This window comes from Cupressus sempervirens, chromosome 6 (genome assembly GCF_028749045.1).
Source record: "Cupressus sempervirens isolate cs-2001-9-10 chromosome 6, ASM2874904v1, whole genome shotgun sequence".
In the NCBI taxonomy this organism is placed as follows: Eukaryota; Viridiplantae; Streptophyta; class Pinopsida; order Cupressales; family Cupressaceae; genus Cupressus; species Cupressus sempervirens.
In genome coordinates, this window is record NC_143123.1 from 430,465,312 (window position 1) to 430,489,990 (window position 24,679).

At 35.0% G+C, this 24,679-nt stretch overlaps 1 protein-coding gene across 2 annotated transcripts in view; it reads left to right on the top strand.

The window, feature by feature from the left end:
- LOC149552882 (mRNA capping enzyme family protein) overlaps positions 1-24,679 on the top strand; it is a 256,559-nt gene that overhangs the window by 183,320 nt on the left and 48,560 nt on the right. For both annotated transcript variants that reach the window (XM_089788424.1, XM_089788423.1), the window contains exon 13: positions 8,327-8,388. In XM_089788424.1, the coding sequence (XP_089644550.1) occupies positions 8,327-8,388 (62 nt within the window). The remainder of the gene's footprint in view (positions 1-8,326; positions 8,389-24,679) is intronic.

Sequence of the window (24,679 nt, forward strand, 5' to 3'; positions counted from 1 at the left end):
GCCAGCAAACCTTCCACAAGAAAATCGAAATAACAAGCTAATGAAGGGGCTTAGAGAAATAATGAATGGAATGCTTATTTGAATAATAGATGAATTAGAGAGTACAAACAAGCCTGGGTCTATATAAACCTCGGCAATGCATGATAGGTGGAAATAATTAAATGTAGACATCTATAATAAATGGATTTAACTAAATCTTGACATGTATTTCAGTTAGAGATGATTAAATAAAATAGCATGACAGGAGGAACATAATCAACTGATTTGATAGTGCCAATCACCTGTACAAGATTTTGACCAGGAATAATTGACACGACAATAACCACAAGGAAGCATATTTGAACAATGCATAGATAGTGTATTCACACCAATATGTTTCAACAAGGCAATAATTTGGTAGTAAAAAATGCAGGTGTCAGTGGGCTCGGAAATACTTACAGGTCAAAGAAAATGACTTCCATATGTTGAAGAAAGTCTCTATGTTGTGTTCCTTCCCATTGGTGTGTGTGGGCAGTTAGTTATTGCATCTGCTTCGTATGTAGGAACAAGCACTGCAGTCATAGATTACTCCAAAACCAAACAAGAGAAGCATTAGCATAAGTGCAAACAGTAAAATATACTCCAATGTTGATGGAGTGGAGGTCCATTGAATTTTTTTCACAACATGGTAGTGCATGAAGGGGAAGAAGCAATGTTAGAAACTTCAACGTGAAGTACCTGCAACTAGAAAGTTGTGTATAACATGACACACACACGAAGGTAGATGATACCTACAACAAACATCACATGACACTTTCTAAAATAGTGCAAATATAATAATGGCATAGTGAGATGTTTAAAATTCCCCAAAGCAAAGACATAGTGTAGCATTTTATTGTAGTGTATTTACGAATCTGAAAATGCTTAGAACGGATTCTTACAATGTTCAAAATGACTAAATGCTGAAAAATATATTTCTGCCACAAAGTGAGAAAATAAAAGAAACAAATTTGAAGGACATAGAAAATTGTGCACTTAAATGAAGAAATTGGACCCAAAAAGGAGTTCACATGCACAAGCTATGGCCCTTCTAAAACAAAAAAAATGAGAACCAAACAACAAAGGTGTTAATAAAACTGAACTTGAATAAAAACAAGTACTCTAAACAGAAAATAGCTGGCACCATTGGAAAGAGAACAAAATAGTACCCAATTTCAAGAAAAGTTCTTTGGATAAATAGTACTAGATGAGTAAGAAAATGTATCTCAAAGTTTCCCTTCAAAATTGAAACTTGCATAAAGGGGTCTATCACCCTGTTGGCTGCTGAGTACCACTTAAGTGGCTGAAATGTGGCACCATTGATTGAGATGGCATGAGTAGAGCTGGTGGGTTGAGGTGGGGTGGTAGATTCTGTGTGTGTGTATAGACTCATACACACCACCCCTTCATAAGAGTACAATGGGGCTCAAGGTTCTTGCCACCACCTTAATGGAAGCCAAGGGGTTGTTGAGCTGTCCCCCAAAAACCCTTATGTGGTTTTAGCCTACCATGGTAGCGTATGGGGTTTGTAACCTACTGTGGTAGGGTATGGGGGTACCAAAACACTTCAAAAAGTTTGTTTTTTACATAATTTAGAGGATTTACAATGTTTTCATTTATTTCTCTATTTTACAAATGAAAATAATAGAACAAATATAAGTTTCCTTACACTGCACATTATAGAATACTTAGGCCATAGCCCTGAGCCAGCTGTTGGCAAAACATGATTTTCCCTGGTTAGACTTTGGTGTTTAAAACAATCTAAAACTAAGCAGATTGTCATGTCCCCTTCTCGATTTTAGTTTCGGGTGGCAGAATTAATCTATCTCCACATCCGGATAGATTAATATCATTTTTCACGGAGGATGCTCTCCAGTCACAATGAGTAATTTAATTTAATTTATTCCAGAACTTTATTTAATGAGCAGCGCTAAGTCACTTTAATGTTTTAAAAGTTATTTATTTTATAATAGCTTTAAGTGACTACAGGACGAAAATGTCAATTAATCTCACATTTCTTGTACTTTGTACTTTCCCTCATTCCAAAGCTATTTAAGCACGTGCTTGCATTGGGATTAACAGACAAGAAAATTTATGAATTAAATATTCTGAATCCTGGTTGCTTTAATGTGACTGGACTGTGACTTTGAGGACGAAACCCCTCAAGTCTGGAGACACATAAGGAGCTGGACGATACCCAAGGCCTCCTTTAAATTTTCGTATAAGACATTGGGCAGAAATCGGCAATAAGAAGGTTGAATGAATCAAGAATGGAAAAATCAGGTATGAAGCGAATGTGTGACCTTGGCATTTTCAGTATCTACTGTTCTGTGCTTTCCATTCAGTAATAGGCGTCATTTCCAATTTAGTATTCGAAGAACAATGGAACTGGTGGTATAGCAAATGTTTGCAAATCGTGGTGTTTCTGTGGATATTTGTAGCAGACATTGTCTTGTGAGCACAGTCGGAATTGAGACCCAGTTGGACGTTTTTTGGAGAATGTTGTCTTTCACGTGGTATAAATTTCGAGAGGTCGGGTGCTGGTTCGAAGTTGTAACTGCCACGTTCATTAACAGGGTTGGAAATGGTGAATGGTAACTTCCAGTAGGTCGGGGTAATTGGTGGGCAGGCGTTTGATAACATTGTCGGATGTATATTGTGCCATTCGAACGTCATAGCAACAGTGTGAAGCTGAGAGCCCTTTTCGGGTTGAAACCCCTGCCAAATGTTATATGTGCAGATGGACATTTGCGTGGAACATAGTACAGTCTGAGCGTCGAGTTTGAATGCCGAGTTGCCCTTGGCACGCCCGTAACAGTCTCTTCAAATGTGCACAAACTGAGATCGTTGGCGGGCAGTTAAATCATTCGCGTCTGAATCATCGCACAGTTTCCTGACGGGTCGGGTTACTTGAAATCGTGAGGAAGGTTGCTTACAGTAGGCCCACGTCATTGGAGGAGGAAGGAAAATAGTCGTGGAGAGTAGACCAGAACAGTCAATGGGTTACAGCACTGTGTATGGCTAGCACATGTTATCCTCTTACGGCAAGTAGCACTTCCAGCAGTTTCAGCATAACCAGAGGTCTGTAACATCAGACTCTTAGATCTATTCTGTGCTGAATTGAACAGAATCAGTATTCCTTAATTTACCTTTTGAATCTCATTGTATATTTGGAGTCTCATTTAATTTTTTAAAGCCTGAAGGTGTACTGTTCCTGTACTGAGTTTACATTGGAAAGTTCTGTTATAAAATTTTGAAAGTACAGCAGTAAGTTGTTCATTCAATGATTGTGCCTTCAAACTGTTTACATTATGAATGTATGCACTTCTTAATAGACCTCAGAATCTCACATAACAGTAATCAGTACAAAGCATTTTAAGATTAATCCAAGTGGTCTGCAAACTGTTTGACGAAATTGTACACTACAGATTGCATAAGCATTGATCAAAAATTTAAGGACAGTTTATTACACAGATTGTCTGCACCTATCTCATGGGTAATTTATTAACCTTTGGCATCACAATTACTTTTCTAAATTGAACTGCAGAGATAAGATAAGATAAATTTATTAATGTCCAACAAGAGATCACCGAAAGAGTCCATACATCCAGTTTTTGTCTATATAGGCTATGGCACTTGAGCTTCAGGTTTGATTAGAGATCAATCTTCATCAATTTTATTTGAACCCTAGAGTGTAAATCTGCTTACCATGTCTAAAGAACACTCATTATTGGTTGTAATCGTTATTCCTCCCTTGAGGCATGCTTCAAATCATCCACGAATCTTTCTTTGACATGAAATTGTCATAAATTCTGCTCCAATTTGTCTAGAGACCCCAACGACCTTTCCATGCCTCAAAATGCATCTTCCCTACCTTTTTTGTCATACAAAGATATTAGCAAAAAACTCTAATGATAGCATTGCCAACCACCAGAGCTAAGGACTCAAGGAATGGTTTAAAAACAAGAATGTGATGTCCCCTGCTGGGAATCTGCTTAAATTTGAAAGATGAACATACTTAACTATGTCATGAAATTTAGTTCGCCATGGAAACATTTTAGGATCCTTAATACATGTGATAATTAACATACTCAGTCCCAAAATTCCTATTCATCTCCCAATCAATAACCTTGAGAACAATGGGGAATTACTTGTCAGTGGGCACTTGGAAAGCAATCTAGATGAGGCTACCTCCAGGTTTCAGGAACACGTATGTATGCCTATTTTGGGACATCTCCCTCAAGGATTTGTGATATATGTCCTTACCCAATCTTGTGAGATACCAATTATAAAGAATATATAGAAGTATTATCATAGATACATAAAGAGATACATCATGACTTAGATAAATCAACATACCTATATATATATATATATATATATATATATATATATATATATATATATATGCACTCTGAAATACTGTTATAAATATTGACTTACTAACATTAGAAGTATGTGTCAGATCATTATAACCATATTAAATATGAAGTGTTGTATACCAATATCAATTCTAATATAATTTCTTACATTACTTACAAAATTCAGTAATTTATCAGTGATCAGAATTGATCCCCTGTTGGGCTCTTCCCACAGACACACACACACACACACACAGCCTTCAATGCCTTTAGGTTGGTGGTGTAAATCTCTTTTATATGTTTGTCTTTAGCGGTCATGTCTTTTAGCATAGACATTCTCATTGGAGAATCATGTGATGGTGCACCTATTTCTTAATCCGGTTGCTGCTAATTAACAGTAAATTTTATTTGTTTGTTTGTTAAGTAGTGCAGCTATTATATGGGATGCTATGTTTGATCTCCTGCTGTGACAAAGAAACAAGTTGTTTTTTGTTTGAAATTTGACTCCAAGTTGTTTTGTATTTGTCATAGTTACATTGCCTTGGGGGATGTCAGGACAATTTTCCAAGTAGGGGGGATAGAGGGGCCTCGATTTGGGGACGTTAGGGGGATGATGGTGCGGGCGGCAAGGATGGGGTGTGTATGTACTATATACTATACATGTGGTGCTTAAAATGCTAGTTATGAAAAGATGTATATTAATACAAGACACAAAGATGTATATTACTAATTTACTAAAATTTAAATACTTGAACATTGCATTGAACATTGAACATTGAGTATTGAACAATAATATTAAAATTTTAAATACTCGATTCAACAAATGGAAGAGTTCTAACTTCTATTAGATAAATATTAAATAATAGTCATAGATATCAAAAGTACAAGTATCTTATCATAAAGATGATTACATTGAGCAACATGATATGATATTCAATACGATCAATAGGATATCTAAAATATATTTTAACTTTATTATATTTGTTTGGATGGGGGATGCCTATACATTCTGTGGAGGGGTTGAGGGATGCGTTCCCGTCCTATCTCCTTAAGGGACATTGGGACATCCTCCATTTCCACTAGAATGACAACAAATTGGTGGTGTTGTTGGAGACCTTGGAATGACATCCCTACGTCTCCAGTGCATCCTCATTTCAAAGTCATTTGGGTTCTTTTGGTGGGGACACGTCCCTATGTTACACTAGTATTTGCACAAGAAATGTCGAAGGATTTTTTGTTTAGCAAAGCCAGTGTGTATCTATGCTTATCATGTTTTTCTATGAGAATCTCTGTTCATGATAAGATTGGTTTTTGGCTAGATAAACACCAAAGATATACAATAGAACTCGACATAGCAGAATGATCACCCCACCAATATGTATTATCTAACTTGAAATTCACTCTTTTTCAAGATTTGTGGTCTTGACATAATAGTTGCATGTGACAAAAGTTTACAAGTATGCAATGTATATATTTTGCTATGTTACCGGTTTCGGGGATTTTCTGGTCAAATCTAGGACTAGGTATAGTTTGAATTGGGTTCGGGTACGTTGTTAGTTCAATTCGTGATCTGTCACTTGCAAATAAATAGCAAACATTGGTAACATTTTGAATCATGACTAAATACCGACAACTATCTTTTCTACAACAGAATAGCCATTTAGTCGGATAAATATGAATGGGTATTGGGCGGCTCACTAACAAGGTTTAGGTCAATTTTCTTATCATTGCTTTCATGGAATCAATGGATAAGGCTAAGGATAATGCTAGAACCGATTCTAGTTCAAACGCCTGATTTGTATCTTGACTTTGCAATACAATCATTTGCAAACTGTATATAAGGGTCTCTTGTGCTTGTAATGTAAATGCTAACTTTATAGTTTTCAATAGTGAATGAAGTTTATAATTGGGATTTTAGTAAGTACTTATTATTAAACTGAGATACATATTTACTTCGTCTACAATGTATTATGTAAGTTGTTACTTTATCGACTAAAATATATGTAGTCTCAACTTTAATATTATAAATATATATAAATTTACAATTATACATTATATTATATAATTTTAATAAATAATCTTTTTTACTAAAGTTTTTATAAATATTATTTATGTTTTACTATGGTTTTCAATAATATAATTTATTTTTAAATCTATTAAGGTACTATATATATAATAATTTTGTACTGACAAACCCTAATCCCATTTCAAATTCTTGCTATACAAGTGAACCTATTCCACAAACTTGTATGTGAACCCAAATCCAAGCCATCAATTTAGATGCTTTTCAAGAAGTTAAGAGTCCTAAAGTGTAATAACCCCAACTTGTTATAACACCAAATTCTTTTGTAATTCACTTTGCAAGCAAGCTCTGATACCAATGTAATATCCCTTGCCCAAACTAACTGATTTTAGCTCAAGGAATATTGTCAAACACTTGTATGTTGCCTTTTTTTTTTCTGAATTTTTTGTGTTTCAAATTGTTTGATATAGTTTGAATGATGCAAAGAAATTCAGAATGTTTGCAAATGATATTACAATACCTCTTACAATGAACTAATATGCAAGTGCAGTTCTTTTTAGTATTTTCAATGCATATACATGGAAACTAGATATGGAATGCATACCTACAGTCAGCTGACATTTTGGCAAACAATTGACATACAACTATTATGCTGATCAGAATGTTTGCAAATGATATTGCAATACCTCTTACAATGAACTAACATGCAAGTGCAGTTCCTTTTAGTATTTTCAATGTATATATATGGAAACTAGATATGGAATGCATACCTACAACCAACTGACATTTTGACAAACAATTGGCATACAACTATTATGCTGATCATAAATGCTATTAGATACAAACAAATGGTATGCAACATATATTTCCTTTGTTGAATTCATTCTCAGGTACAATTTTGCTATGAATTTGCCAAAACAAATGGGCTTACAATAATGACTACAACAATGTCAAATGTAATTTTGAGTTATTGCTTATAACAGCAAAATTATATGCCTCAAATTACAATGCTAACTACTAATAGTTGCAAGAGGAACTTGTTAATAGTGATGACCAATGGATGGAGATGAAAGTTGTAATCATAATCAAGCATAAATACTATAGCGTGGCACTGTTCACACATACTGTAGCAGCAAAGAAAAAATGATTACTAATGGCTACCAAAGATGAATATTTAAGTTTGCACTCAATAGTCCTTCAATATTCTTCAAACCCTTTGGTTAATCCTTAACTTTAAGCACAAATAGAATTCCAGAATGAAGCTCTCCTAAATGCCAAATTTAATAGATATTTCACCCCCTCAAATGGTTGCAACACTGAAGAATTGATGCTCTCCAATGGCTAACTGAAATGAGAAACCCTTAGTTTCTTCTACCAAGTTCATATCAAATGCAATTGACAATAATCGGATGCCTAACAATAAAGCTCTTGCCTCTATTTATTCTTTTCCTTCACCCTTTTAGAAGGAAATAAAATATTATTTAATTGCACTCTCTATAAGCTTCTCCCTTTCCAATACAATAATTAGTTGTGCTTCTAGAAAATTAAATTAATAAATATAAAATCGCCTTTAGATTTATTTATTTATTGACTTTAATTTAATTTATTTCTCCTTATTTCTCCACTTAGCCTTCAGAAAATGAAAAGCTAAGAGCTCCATTGAAGGTCTAAAAAACAAGGAACATTACATAAAGTTAGTTCTTATCGTATGGTTTTGAGAGCAATGGAAATATATTTAGGAATGCATAGGTCATACAAGTTGTTTCTCTTAATAAAAGACTAGTATCCATGGCAAAAGCCTTTTTTCCCAATTTTTTTATAGAATTATCAGATTATGTGTTTGTTAAATTGAGCTCTTTTGAGATTCTGTTTGTGCCATATGTTCACATGGACTCAAAATGATTAATTTTGATCTCTTTTGCAGAGACACTATCAGAGGACGAATGGGAGGCAGCATACCTGTACTTGGTGTTTGTCTTGAGAAAGGTATTTTTATATGACCACCTTTTAGCCTTTATTTGATGAGTTAGAGCAAGAAAGCTAGTACTCTACCTTTTCTTCTGGTAATTTTTGACTAATCTATGCCCATTTTCTTTGGAAATATATTGCTAGAAAGATTTATTCTTGTTTTTTTTTTGGTAATTCATGGAAGTGTTAGCATAGCTTGTTTACTTTGGCCTGTTATTTTAAAGATTACTACAATGAAAGACAAAAGATTCTATCTGTGAATAGGTGTCATATTTCATAGATGACGTGTACAAGGTCTTAGAACCTTTGTAAAATTGTGCATAACCTATGTTTTTGAGTTTATTGAAGTTGTGAAAATGTAAACTACAGAGATGGAGTGCATAGATTACTAGTAACTCTGCATGTTGATATTCCCTGATTGCAAGCTCTGAAACTTATGTCAATACCTTCTGATACTTGTTGATTGCAAGTAATAGTGTGAGGTTGGTTTGAACTAACTGCAAACCCTTAACTTCAATTGGAAATGTTCATTTGCACAATGCCACAATTGGGTATTTGAATGAGTGTTGACAATATGAGAATCATCTATTCATCCTTAGAAGATTGCACCTCGTTTCCATAGTTGACGTGGCAGAAGTAAGGACCGGTTGTAATAATCCTGTCTGGTTATAGTTGAATCAAGCATCAATTTCTTTCACATTTCGATGGTTTGACATTTTGTCAAACGCTTGACAAGCAGCCCAATTACCATTGAATCTATGATGTCTTAAATTTTCAAACACAATATCAAGATGTATAGCAAACTGATCACAAATTTTCTTAATTTTGGCCTTATAAGTTTTGCATAAATAAATACCGAATGCCAATAAACAATTCTAAAATGATTCACACCAGCTTCTGAATTCATTTATGAACAAACCATATAGCAATATTATGAAAGGAAATTTAATTGTTGGCTGATTATAAATCAAAATTTGAAGCCAGCTTGTTTACTTTCAACTTATGTAATATAAACTGAATTTTACAAATTAAGAACATGGTCTTTGCTGTAGAATGTAATTGCAAAGTCAAACTGAAAGCCACCTGGTCCAATTTCAATCTGGCACTCATAATCTACTCTTACAAATGTTGCTCAAAACAAACTCCAATCTGTAGATTAAACCCTAGACCAGCAATAGAGAAATTATAATATTCAATTGTATAAATGCTCCTTAGCCACAGTTAATACAGAAAGAGGAGACGATAATAAAACTCAAAAGTCCACAATACCTCAGCTGTGGATTCTCAAAATTAAATGTACAATACTTCAGCTGTAGATCCCAAATCCTTATACTTCAGCAAGGGCACAAACTTTAGACTCAGAAATGTCACAACAACAATAAGAGCAAAATAAGATATTCAAATAATTGGATGCTTTACTCATCAAATGGACTTATATTTATAATCTCCAAATGGCACAAAGTTTCCCAAGTGAACTTCACTTAAGAAGCTTCTTGCACACAACATTAAAATATAATAAAGTGCCATTATAATCTCATTTATTAATTGCTTTTGGCTCCCAACATGACTTTTTCCACCATAACTTAAAATTTTGACATGTAAGGCCACTTTTTCTTGCTCCCATGGATTAAAACTTTTCGTCTCAGTTCCAACGAGCTATGATACTGAAGTGACCAACCAACAACACTATCAAAAATAGCAACCTTGGCGTATTTATATGAATAATAATAATTCACCCATTTTGCGAAAACAACCGAAAAGGCATTAGAATCAAAATCTGACAACACCAAAGTGATCCTAATGATGAAAGATGATGAATGAACTTGACAGGGTGACTTACCATCAATAGACACTCTCTCCAAGATTCTTGGAGCTCAAACTGGAAGCTCGAAATAAAAATTGAGAGCATCCTCCAACTCCTCTAACTCAACTGAGCTCATTGGAACCAACAGATTGACTTACTATAAATAGTAAGTCCCTCAAACAGAGCCATAACACACCATAGGCTACTGGAAAGCCTATAACCACACAACTGAGACTCTCAAATCCCACTGTTAGCTCACGAGGGTTGCGATGGTGAACTGACCTGGCCAACTACAAGAACTTGTTAAAAATGGGGACATTACAGTCCTCCCTCCCTAAGATTGCTTGTCCCAAAGCAATTCTAGAGCAAGATGAACATCACAATTCCCCTGGATCCCAAAGGTAGAATTGTGTACTATCCCTATTGAGTACAAGAAACTCCTATAGCATCTGCAGCTAAATAACTAATATGAATGATAGAATCATTTGGAAACTGATTGTAGATGTTGATGGTGATGACACACCATCGGAACTCGATCCAATTGAAATACCAACTTTGTCCACACCTGAGTCTCCATCAAACTGATACTCACACCCAACTGCATTGAGGAGATGGTAACAACCATAGGTACCTGAAACACTACCCCCAACTCCAACCTTTGCCAAACTGTCCCGAGTGTGTAGACATTGCAAGCAGTTGTTAATCCCATCTGCAAAAGTTGGCGCTAACCCATACCATAATGGATGGTATGAAACTGGAGCCAATCCACACCGATGTGAAACCAAGTCCTCAACCTCTAGTTCAAAAGAAAAATGATGAGCAATGTCAATAAAAACTCCCAATCTCTGTCATGGGCTCATCATCATCGAACTGGGAATTAGAAGATGGCTCCAATCTCTGACTTCGAACTATTGGTCGGGCAAGATCCTAGGCAACTCTCTCAGTAAACCCAACCTCAAAATCCCTATGGGGAAGCATAGCAGACAGAGTCTCTACAATATTTTACACCAACCTCTGAATAGCATGAGAGCCTCGGATGAGAGTACCCTTAGACACTTCGTATGAATCCTCCCTCACTTCTGAACTCTCCAACAGATACTCCATGAAGGACTGTGTGTAGTAGAAATTATATGTGGAAGTGTCAACCTACTCCCTTGCAACCCACAGCTGATCCCTCTAAAAATGTGGCACTGCCAACTGTCCAATGCTATCAGCTGTATGAGATGAAGAAATAGATTCACTTCTAGCAAAAGGAAGCAAATCAGCATGAGAGCCCAACTCCCTTGCTACTCTCGTCTCATCCGTATCTACTGCACCCATATCCTAGATGGATGTGTCGGCCACATCATCATGTCCATCATGCCCAACTGTAGAAGCAAACTCACCACCAACCACAATATGCAATTGAGCTGGCTCTGGGGTTGGTGTGGTTTGAACATGCTCCAACTCCACGATCACCTCATCCAATCGTGATTGTGACTCTTGAAGAGCCCACTGAGTACACTGAAGAGAGTTAACAATCACCTCAAACTCTTGGGTGAGCTCCACCACCTCCTCCTCTTTCTCTAACAATGTCTCATGGTAGGTGCTACCCCACTCCAGAAGGTAATCTTGGTCAGCAACTAGCTATGAGCAATTATGCTTCAAGATCCTGATAGCCTCTCAAAGCGCATGACCCTCTGCTAGAGAAAGACTACTATTATTGCACTCATTAGACATAGAAGCACCCCAACCAAATGTAGCTAGCATCTGATAGACAACATCATGATGCCCGAGAGCTGAAGAAATGTCACTATCACTCACCTTTAGTTGATTGGTTACATGATGTCTTTGTAACCCCTGACTCCTTTACAATCTCTCTGTCTCACTAACTACACTATGATAGGAAACTAAATCAAAACTACCCACCGAACAATTCTATGGGCAGAACCCGCTCACTGATCACTCATATGTCTGCCATCACCCTCACACAACTCATCCAGAGAAATGGAAGCCCTAATCTCCTTACACGTCTCAGCTTCCACCTCAAACATAAGATCATGTAAACATCGATCTTGGGACTCATCAAAATCCTCCTCGAAGTCATCACCCAATTTCTGATAAGGGATATCATATATGGTGCAGCTCATAGTATCTACATCCACGTCTCCCAATTTTGTTGTAACACCTATATCACTAACATCATAGTTGGGTTACTCCATACGTGCCTCGGTCCCACCTAAGGAGGCAACTGCCTCCTATACTAGAGCAACACTATAGTAGCTAACATATAACTTGCCAATAACAACTCCCTCCTCCGGTGAGTCTAAAAAAGTCAATGGCAACTACATCATCAACTGCCTCTAAACTAACCACAGTGTCTACCTTGGGAGCCTCAACTTGCTAAAGCTCAGTGTTGCTATCCATCAAGGGTATTGGCACATCTACTGATCTTTGTGAGATGATTCCATCATCAACACTGTGGATGGGGCTAGTAGGTGTCTTACTGAATATAGGTACATCAACATCATGGACACCTGTCAAGGAAAAATCAAGCTTCCTTCCCTGCAATCTCGATGTCGGCTTTCTAAAGGCAGAAACCATATACCTCGCTGCCCTCTTAATTGCCTCCAGATCCGACAAGCTCTCTGCCAACCTTTGTTGATGAAGCTTAAGTTTCTTCATACTCCCTTGCAAAGGATTCATTTTTGCGCTAACTTCCTCATTACTCCACTGACTTCTAGAACTGCTAGTCCTCCTATGTCTGTCCATGGCTAGAAATGCTAGAGTGCTGGTCACTCCAAATGCAACAACAAATCTAGAAATAAAATAACTTTTTTACCCCACAGGATGACAGGAAACCGCTCTGATACCACTATAATAACTCTGTTTGGTTATAGCTAAAACAAGCATCAATTTCTTTCACATTTCAATGGTTTGATATTTTGTTAAACACTTGGCAAGCAGCCCAATTACCACAAAATCTATGATGTCTTAAATTTTCAAACACCATATTAGGATGTACAACAAACTGATCATAAATTTTCTTAATTTTGGCCTTATAAGTTTTGCATAAATAAATACCAAATGCCAATAAACAATTCTGAAATGATTCACACCAGTCTCTAAATTCATTCATCAACAAACCATATAGCAATATAATGAAAGGCAATTTAATTGTTGGCTGATTATAAATCAGAATTTGAAGCCAGCCTGTTTACTTTCAAATTATGTAATATAAACTGAATTTTACAAATTAAGAACTTGGTCTTTGCCATAGAATGTAATTGCAAAGTCAAACTGAAAGCCACCTGGTCCAATTTCAATCTGGTGTTCATAGTTTACTCTTACAAATGCTGCCCAAAACAAACTCCAATCTTCAGACTAAACCCTTGGCTAGCAATAGAGAAATTATAATATTCAATTGTATAAATGCTTCTTAGCCACAGTTAATACAAAAAGAGGAGACGATAATAAAACTCAAAAGTCCACAATACCTCAGTTGTGGATTCTTTGAATTAAATCTACAATACGTTAGCTGTAGATCCCAAACCCTTATACTTCAACAAGGACACAAACTTTAGACTCAGAAATGTCACAAAGACAATAAGAGCAAAAGAAGATAATCAAATAATTTTATGCTTTACTCATCAAATGGGCTCATATTTATAATCTCCAAATGGCACAAAGTTTCCCAAATGAACTTCACTTAAGAAGCTTCCCACACACAACATTAAAGTATAATAAAGTGTCATTATAATCTGATTTATTAATTGCTTTTGGCTCTCAAAATGACCTTTTCCACCATAACTTAAAATTCTGACACATAAGGCCACTGTTTCTTGTTCCTATGATTTAGAACTTTTCGTCCTGATTCCAACAAGCTATGATGCTAAGGTGTCCAACCAACAACACTATCAAAAATAGCAACCTCAACATATTTATATGAATAATAATAGTTCACCCGTCTTGCGAAAACAACCGAAGAGGCATCAGAATCAAAATCTGACAACACCAAAGTGGTCCTAATGATGAAAGATGATGAATGAATCTGATAAGGTGACTTACTATAAATAGACGCTCGCTCCAAGATTCTTGGAGCTCAAACTAGAAACTCGAAATAAAAACTGAGAGCATCCTCCAACTCGTTTAACTAAATTGAGCTCATTGGAACCAACAAATTGAATTGTTATAAATAGTAAGTCCCTCAAATAGAGCCAAAACACACTGTAGGCTACTAGAAAGCTTATAACCACACAACTGAGACCCTCAAATCCCACCCTCAGCTCATGAGGGTTGCGATGGTGAACTGACCTAGCTAACTTCAGGAACATGCTAAAAATGGGGACATTACACCGGTTTAGTCTCACCTCGTCATCAGTATTGGCTTGCATTGTTAGAGTTATCTTAGCTTTCTAAAACCTTTGTCTTTTTACAATTTGCTTTCTTAAAAGTAGTCAATGACCTTACATTGCTAAATCATTTGCATTTGGAAGGTTCATAGATTATCCATTGAATGAATAGAGTAAGTCCCCACATGGTTACCAATAAACCACATCATAAAACCGAGTTGTGTCCAACAAGAAAAGGAACCTTGGCGTTGCCTCTATGGTCTTTCTTGCAATCTTAGCCTACATGGTCTCCTTGTACAAGAAAGGATTTAATATTTGGTTTTTATTTTGGAACAATTAGGTCCATTTGGTTTGTCGAATTGGAGTAGAATTGGCTTTTCCAAAAACTAGATTCAAAAAATTTTGTGTTTGTGTTCGAAATTTCAAAATAGAATTAGAATTGCAAAAATCTAATTTTACCTCAAAATCAGGTCATCGGACTTCCCACTAGCTACCTAGAATTGAAAATTGAAACCTATTTACACTTTTTTGAGGAGTGTAAAAAATCACATTTTATTAGTTTTTCATATCTATTTGTGTTGTGCATCGAGTTGCTCCATGTGTTGGCATGGTCATGTTACCACAGGTTATGTGGATGTTGAATATTACCGTAATGGTATGTAGGCTTTTTCTAGGTTGGGTCAGTTTCCAAGAGAGCAAGTTTCTATCGCTCTTACGCTCAGGAATTCCACTATGAAGGTGCACAACTATTGAAATTCTGTCAGTTTTAGAAATGACACTCATAATGGAAGCACCCAGGGTAGAATATGCTAAGAAGGCAGATGGTTCTCCCACGTTACAAGCGTCTCTATGCCTTGCAAGGCTTTGATTGTGGGACCTCTCATTGTGGTACTAGATTTTGATATTTTTGTCAACAATAGAGAGTGCGGAGAATTTTCACAAGGTCTGAAACGAAAGCATGTACAATGAGCATTTAAGAGGGAATGTCTTTGAGGTGTGTTTATTTACCCTTTTTTTCTCAAACATGCTAATGCAAAGTTATGCAGACTTGAAACTTTAGCCTTGGAGGACAAATCCTTTGAGCCAGGCATGATCTATGAGTTGTTTTACTCATTTTTCTTAATTAAATTTAGAAAAATAAATCCTAATAGCAATTGTTCTTTGAGGAACCAAATGTAGAAAATGTATCTTCCCACTCATCTTCTTGGTGAACCAAACAGTTCTACTAAAATTGCAAACATCTTTTTTAAGATTTTCACATCCTTGATTTGGCTAAATCAAGATTTCTAGAAATCTCGATTTCTACAATTCCATGAACCAAACAGATCCTTAGTGTTTCATCTTGAATGTTGAAGTAGTCACAAAACTCACATCAATTGTTCCCTTTTTGTTGTCAGGAAAATGGGTAGTTAGACAGTTGGTCTGCCTGAGGGAGTTTTACAGGTGCAACAGTTTGCCTCACATCCCCGCAAACACTATATGTATGCATTATTCCTTTTGATCGAGACATGGTTGTATGGAATACATTTTGTGTATGGTAACCTATCAATGAATATAATACTCGTGTTAAGTACTTTATTTCTGGTATGCAATTAAGCTTTGTTGCCCCACGAGGGTAAACATTTGGCATCGTTGCCTATTCTGAATCTGGGAAGAGTGATGCAAACAATGACATACAAAGAATAGAATAAATAGGAATACCTATCCTGAAGATTGTGAGGACCAACGACAATGGAGTGATCGAGCTGTCTGAAGGGGAGCATGAACTAATGACAAATTTTAACATCTTGTTCCGAGCAAGTATTGAAACCTTTGTAGGGAGATAAACCGTACGTGAACAAGTTCCAGAGGACACTGTTTGGGACGTGTTGAACTTGAGTCTCGCTGCAAACCGGTTGTTGCATCAGTTCCCTCGATTATTTGCACAAACATTTGTCATGTCCCCCAATTATGACAATATAGGTCAAAAAATAAATGCAATAAAATACTTATAATAATTATTTTAATAAATATATAAAATATTATATATAATAATTATTATTACATACTAAGTTATTGAAGTAAATAATGATATATAAATTGTATAAGTTCATTATAAATAATAAATATAATTTAATTTAATAAATATTGAAGAATAAATAATAATATATTATTGAGATGATAAATAATCTAATAAGTTTAATATTAAATAGTAATAAATAAGGATATAATACCAATAATATACTTATATAAATTTATATAACATAATATAGAATCTTTATTAATAAATATATATATTAATGAAATTAATTAATAATCAATATAAATGATTAAATTACGAAGATTCGTAATTGATGAGAAATAGTGTTAAGTAACATGGATCGAATACTGCAAACGTAATTTTCATTGCCATCCTAATTGATGATTTTCAAATGCAGTTTTGGATCTCATATAAATATGAGGAGGAGACATGTCTCATGAAGAGAAGTGTCTCTATAGCTAATCATCATTGGTTAGTATATTTTAATATAACTAACCATGTATATATATATATATATATAATGTGTAATATATATTATATATAATAATATTTAGAATATTTATCTAATGATGATTTACTATTTTATGAAACTTATGAATATCAATCTGACTGAACTACAATTTAACACTCCCTCTTAGTTAGGAAGGATTGATATAGAATATACTATGTGCTCGAGTATAATGATATATCATCTCACTATAATATCCCTAGAATGGCGTATCAATATGAATTCATCAACACACATGTAAATTTTAACAGATGGAATTTTCTTCAACTCACTATGAGGTTAAATTTATCAACACCCCCCCCCCCCCCCCCCTTTTTAATAAAAGGAATTTAAGCAACTATAATACAAGAATAACCACCACCTTAAGTGTGGTTTATGATAGTTTTAAATTATGGTGTCCGGCAAGATCCGGCCCGAAGAACCATAATTGATTTTCATGGTGTCCGTCAAAATCTGGCCTGAAGAACAAGGATAACCCTAACTTCAAACATTTATGTTTGAAGATAGATCAACTATAATAAAGTCGTCATTTTAAATAGGATCAGAACTCAAGAAAGGTCGTCACCTTTGACAAGAAAAGTCGTCACTTTTCACAAAACAAGCTTGCAAGCACAATTTTATATTCATGAATATATTAGTTAATAAATGCATTTACAAAAATGTCATACCAACTTTACCTCTGAAGTACACAATTTTCAACTTCGCAAGAGGCTTGGTAAAAATATCAACATTTTGCTCATTTGTACTAATATAACTTAATTTGATAACATCTTTGCCAGCCATATCTCTTATATAGTGATAAGGAGTCTCGATATGCTTCACATGCTCCCATGGAGGCAATTACATACTCAACTTCAGTATAACTCAAGGCAACAACTGGTGGTTTTCTACAAAACAAAGATATTATAGCTTGACCCAAGACTGAAGCAACAATAAACGTGAGTGCATTACTTGGAACTTCTTCTCATAGAGAGGATATCATCCATGAAGGATTGCATCTCAGAATTTCTCCCTCTAAATATCGATCCTGGGAGGTTAGGTCCTCTAGTTACTTCCACAAGAATTTCTTCCCCCAAGGATGCTTGTCAAACTCCTTTTGAATCTGATATCAATTTTCTAATTTCTTGGTGATAAGTCATCACTTCCTCATGACGTACATAGAGGTAGGCCCATGAGATAGTTACCTACATGTGTTTCTAGACTCCCTCTAATTATTAATCTTCTAAGCTCCATCATTTCCTTCAAAGAAATGTCACACTCCCTCTTAATGTAGAAGAATCTCATATCTTACTCAATAAAGATGTTTTCTTCAGGAGCCTCACTTTATCTATCTTAATCATTAGGGTCTTTGGAACTACTATCATTAGATTTAGTCTGCACAATATTTGGTAGCATATTTGAAGTACCAACTTTTTCCTGTAAGAATATCCTTAAACATAAAGGAAAAGATCAAAGCAAATAACCCTTATAGAATTACAATTAAGAGAGAGATTACAAATTAGATAAATGCAAAAGATAAGAATACTTATTTGCCCATGATGGTTATGGAATATCTCCTTTTCTAAGGATGGTTCAAGTGAGAGTGAAACATTGCCTATTATTCCCCCCCACAATGTAAAGTTCCCACTCTTATATCATTGTACGCTTTAACATCACATCAAATTTGACAACTTCTTTCTAAGTCACAACTTGCTCTTTTTATCCAATGACGCTCCAAACATTCATTAAGCTTAATAGTAGAAACTAACGCAACCTCATCCACAATACGCCAATACCTTGATTGAGTATGATTGTGCCACTTAAATGACTTTACAACTCATATGCCAAGTATCATTTATCATTTGTCATAGATGATTCAAATGAACTCACCACTTTTATATGATGTAACTGAGAGGTAGGTCCATTAAGATCACATAGTTGTAGGAATTAAAGTCCTCTTGACTGTTACAATTTATCGATCATTCAAGATTCTATCACAACATGGTTTACTCCCTCTGAATCAATATGATCAAGATCTTCGAAGATTGACTGAATCACATCCTCTATCTACTCCCTCTCTTTTAAGGTTGCCCATAATGAAATGTCAAGCTCCCTCTTCTTGTAATAACATTCTTAGGAAAAGATCAAGACACATATAACATATTGAAATTTAAAGATATATAAGAGAGACTAATAAGATCTTTCTAGTACAATGTATATAATTATAAGCTAATGTCATTCTCTCTTATCCTACTTTTAGAATGATCCCCGTATTCCAATTTCATTTATGATTTATTTTTATTAAAATAAATCACCATAATATATTATTTCATCTCAATATATTATTTTCTCTAATTATTTATTTTTAACTATATATATATATATATATCAATCTTGATTCATATTCATATAAATAATTAGCCATACTATTTAAAAAGAAGAATGATATTTCAAAACTAACTTACATGAAATATATACAACCTTGAATATACTCTATCAAGTATCATCTTTTATACTTACTTGATTAGAGGTGGGTCCCTAATTCTCAAGACCTTTACTTACCTACTCCTTGTCCTTATATTACGCATCACTTATCTCCTTTGAAACCTTGAAGGTGTGTTTAAACTTTGTATTTTCTTTAATTCTCCCGATAGGTCTCTGCTCCAACTTATAAAGTCTTGTTTAACGATACTTTGTCTTTTATGTTTATATGTTCTATCAATGATAATAATATATCAACCTAATCTTATTCGGTGGACCATGGTTTGACAAGTCACAAATTTTGTGGGACTACAAGGGCACCAATGCTAAGGCGAGAAATTGTGGAAAACTTCTTTGCAGAAATCGATGTGACCAGACGAGTCCGGATAGTAGGTGAAGTTGACATCATTATCAACATTGATCTGCTTCTTTGTCTTTCCAAATCCATGTTGATTCGGTGATCGCTATTATGGGTCGATGCTTTCCATAATATTTCTTTCATCTTGTAACCTTCGTTTATTAATGCCAAAGACAGATATATTTTGTATTGAACAACAAATCTAATTAATGTCTTTTGTAGATGTCACATCTATCTGTCACCTTTGTATCTTGTTATGAGTCTTATTCCTGACTTTTATGTTTCCCATATTGTTTTTTTTGACACTACTGATCTTGTTCTCTCCGTTGTGGCAGTGTGTGGAGAAAGGTAACTACGATGTTTTGGGTTTGAGCATGTCCTCGATCAAATATTGGTAGATGTTGTCAAGATCTGAACAAGCATAGTTAGATCAAATATTTTGGGTTGTCTTCATTATAACTCAGTATCAATTGTGAGACTATCAACATTCATAGAGCTTTCATCTGTGTTCGAAGTGCATTCATTTGCATCAGAATATTTTGATTTGTGCTTCTGATATTGATATCTACGATTCCTTTTTCTTCTTCTCTATATATTTTATTTACATTTGCAATTAGGCTCTGATACCATGTTAAGTAACATGGATCGAATTCTACAAATGTAATTTTCATTGCCATTGTAATTGATGATTTTCAAATGTAGATTTGGACCTCATATAAATATGAGGAGACATGTCTCATGAAGAGAAATGTCTCTATAGCTAATCATCATTGGTTAGTATATTTTAATATAACTAACCATCTGTATATATATATATATATATATATATATATATATATATATATATATATATATATATATATATATATATATATATATAAAGAATATTAATCTAATGATGATTTACCATTTAATGAAACTTATGAATATCAATCAGGCTGAACTACAATTTAACAAATAGTCTATATAAGTATTAGGAGGAATGTCATTTAAAAATATAGGGAAATACATATGAATAGAGTTTTAAAGAGTTTGATGAAGAAATCTTAAATGTTTCACATAGGAACATTATAGTGGTATCAGAGCATGTTCCTGCCATCCTGATGGGAAGAATGCAAAACATGAACATGAATATGTACACTTTTTTTTTGAAAAAAGAAAAAAGAAAAAGAAAGATATGAATGAGGAATACATGAGATGAAATAAAAATAAGATTCAAAATGAAGAGGATCAAATGATGCATATTACAAATGGACATTCTAAGATTATGATCATAGCAATTAAAGTTCGGGACCACATACTAACAAATATTTGAAAGTAAGAAACATTGTCCTTTTGTCAAGATTTGATGGGACAAGATCAAGCAACACAATTTCATCCAGTCTTAGGGCGAAGTCAAATGCGTATACACTGAGCACAAAATGGGTGGCAGACCTAGCGATAGTGCTAAGTCACATCCTACTAACGAAAGTTATGGATTATATTTATGGAAATCGTGATACTTTATAGAAGGAATGATACAAATTCGAAATCTATATTCGTTGCCACTAATTTCTCTCTTCAAATCACGAATAGGTGTTTCAAAATTAGATATCCACGTCCAATCAGGAAGTGATTTTATAATAGATAGTAAATCTAAATAATAAATACTTGATGTCAACAACAAATGGTGAAGGAGAGTCATCAGACGAGAGAGAACCATCTACAAGAAAAGAAGGGGATGGGAATAGATAGAAGACTATAAGCACCAAAGTAGGAAAAAGATGACGAGTATTCAAGAGGGAAGATCAATTGCACGTTCTTTGAATGTGGAAAATAAGGAGCGGATGGTGTAATAAAAAAACATAAATAATATATGAAGGACGACACTTTATTCACCTTCATTGTGTGACTAAATAACAATTTAAACATTTATTAAAAAGGTGAAACAACGAACATATGGGGCCAAACATCTCTGCAATCAATACCAACGTGGCACCATGGGAGAAGGCTGATTAATATGGAACAAAGTAAGGAATAAGTGATTAAGGTGGAGGGATGGAGTAGCAAACATAATAGGAAAGAGTTGACAATGTCTAGTGAAGAAATATATTAACCCTAAACAACTTATCCTTCCAATTTATAAAGGGACCTCATTAGCAACACTTGCAAAAATATTGTTGTTCTTGTATGATTTTCAAATAACTAACTGCTAGTCAATTTTTAAGAAACAATGATATTCACCTTGCTATGGAGCGTAGAAATGAAAGTAAAAACCAAAGACAAGTAAAAGAAGTGACCACAGGAATACTGCTAAGTGGAACAACTTGAGAATTGTTAGGTTAACCTTAGATAGAAATAATAGTTGCATGCAAATATAACCAATATCAAAAAATAATAGATTGCACATAAGAGTACACAAAACACCAAGATTTAACATGGTTCACCCAATCCCTGGGCTACGTCCACCAACAACAAGTCCAATATTATTATTAACCAGTGATTACAATCTAATTACAATCTGTAATCCTTTACAACTCAATACCACCGCAAGAACCAATTTTCGCATCACACCTTATGAAAATCTCTAACCCTAAGCCTTTTTATACAAGCTTTTTGCCGCTTACGAAATTAAGGCTAAAATAATATAAAAATAGTAGCGGACGCCTTTTATAATATTAGATTATTTTTGGCTTCAGGGGCACTATCCCCAAAAACCCCCACAAGGGTGTTGCCCCTTGACCCCACTTTGTACTACAATAGGGAGTGCACCTGGGGCATTGCCCCAGGACCTCGTCTCCCCTGTAGAAATATTCTGGAGGGAAACTGCGCCAAATAAACTTTTGAGTCTGATTAAGCTTCACATTACAACAATCTCCCACTTGGAGACTGATTAGACTCCACAATAATAACCTCCCACTTGGAGACTGATCATAGCACTACTAAACCTATAGCTCCCATTGGAATATCAAACCACCCTAGACTCTGCTATCATTTTATTTTGCTCAGTCTAGAAGACCAACCGAAGCTGAAGAGGAGTTCATCTTCTCCCTTGTTACTACCTTGGTAAACGTATCTGCTGGATTATCATCTGTATGTATCTTTTTCAACTTTAACTGTCCATAATCCAAAACTGATCAAATGAAATGGTACCGCAACTATATGTGTTTTGTCTTTGAATGCAAAGCCGAATTCTTTGCAAGATGAATGACACTCTAGCTATTTGTGAACAAATAATTATCCTTCTAAGGGTGTCCCAATTCTTCCAAGAAGAATTGAAGCCATATCATCTCCTTGGCTGCCTTTGTAGCAACAACATACTCTGCCTCTATAGAGGATAAAACATTAACCTTCTGTAACCTAGAAACCCAACTCACTGCTGCCCCACCAATAGTAAATACATAACCTATAGTACTTCGCTTGGTATCAATATCCCCTGCCAAATCTAAGTCAAAATATCCCTATAAATTAGTAGTAGAGCCCTCGAAATGTAAACACTTACTAGATGTTCCTCGCAAATATCTAAGAATCCATTTCACTACATTCTAATGCTCAATTCCTGGATGACTCGTATACCTGTTAACAACTCCCATTGCATGTGCAATATCTAGCCTAGTACATACCATAGCCTACATCAAGCTTTCTACAGCCGAAGCATAAGATACCTTAGACATCTTGTCCTCTTCTTGTGTCGTGGGACACATCTCCTTAGTCAAGCTCAAATGACTAGGTAAAGGTGTGCTAACAGCTTTAGTTTTCTCCATAGAGAAATGTTGCAACACCTTCTCAATATAATTAGCTTGAGATAATGTCAATTTCTTGTTCTTTCTATCTCTGTAAATCTTCACACCAAAGATTTGTTTTGCTGCCCCCAAATCCTTCATAGCAAATGCATGTGCTAATTGATATTTCAGCCCCTTAATGTGATCCATGTTAGACCTAGCTACGAGCATATCACCGACATATAATTATAAAATAATGTAGCTATCATCATCCAACCTCTTAAAATAAACACAATGATCTGAATGACACCTACTATATCCATACTCATGCATAAACCTGTCAAATTTCAAATACCATTGCCGAGGTGCTTGCTTCAAGCGATATATACTTTTCTTCAATCTGCACACTAAGTTCTCCTTAACTTTGACCTCAAATCCCTGTGGCTATGCAATATATATCTTTTTATCCAAATCACCACGAAGGAAGGATGTTTTAACATCAAGTTGCTCCAAATGCATGTTTTAACATCAAGTTGTTCCAAATGCAAATCTTCAGTAGCCACAATACTTAAAACAGTGCGAACAGAAGTCATTTTAACAACATAAGAGAATATCTCATCATAATCAATGCTTTTTTCTGTGCAAATCCTTTTACAACTAACCTGGCTTTAAATTTTTTTTTACCTCCATCCTCTTCTTTTAACCTGTAAATTCATTTATTCTATAAAGCCTTTTTACGTGCAGGCAACTTGCATAAATCCCATGTCTTATTTTTCAACAAAGAGTCCATTTCATCTTTCATTGCAGACTTCCACTGAATCTTAGTAGCCACCTGCAGAACTTCATCATAACATTTAGGTTTACTAGCATCTGTTAGTAAAATAGAGTACAAAGAAGGAGAAAATATTTTTGGAGGTCTACTTGTCCTTGTTAACCATCTAACATTCACTAGGGTGTTTGGTATTTGTTGTTGTGGTTGTGGCACATCGTGAGGAACTACTAGAACATCAACTTTTGGAATATCATCCAGTACTACATAATCATTTTCTTTCTTCTCATATTGCTACAACAGATCTTTGTACAACACTTTCTTATTGAATATGACAGCCCTCCTTACAATTTTATGA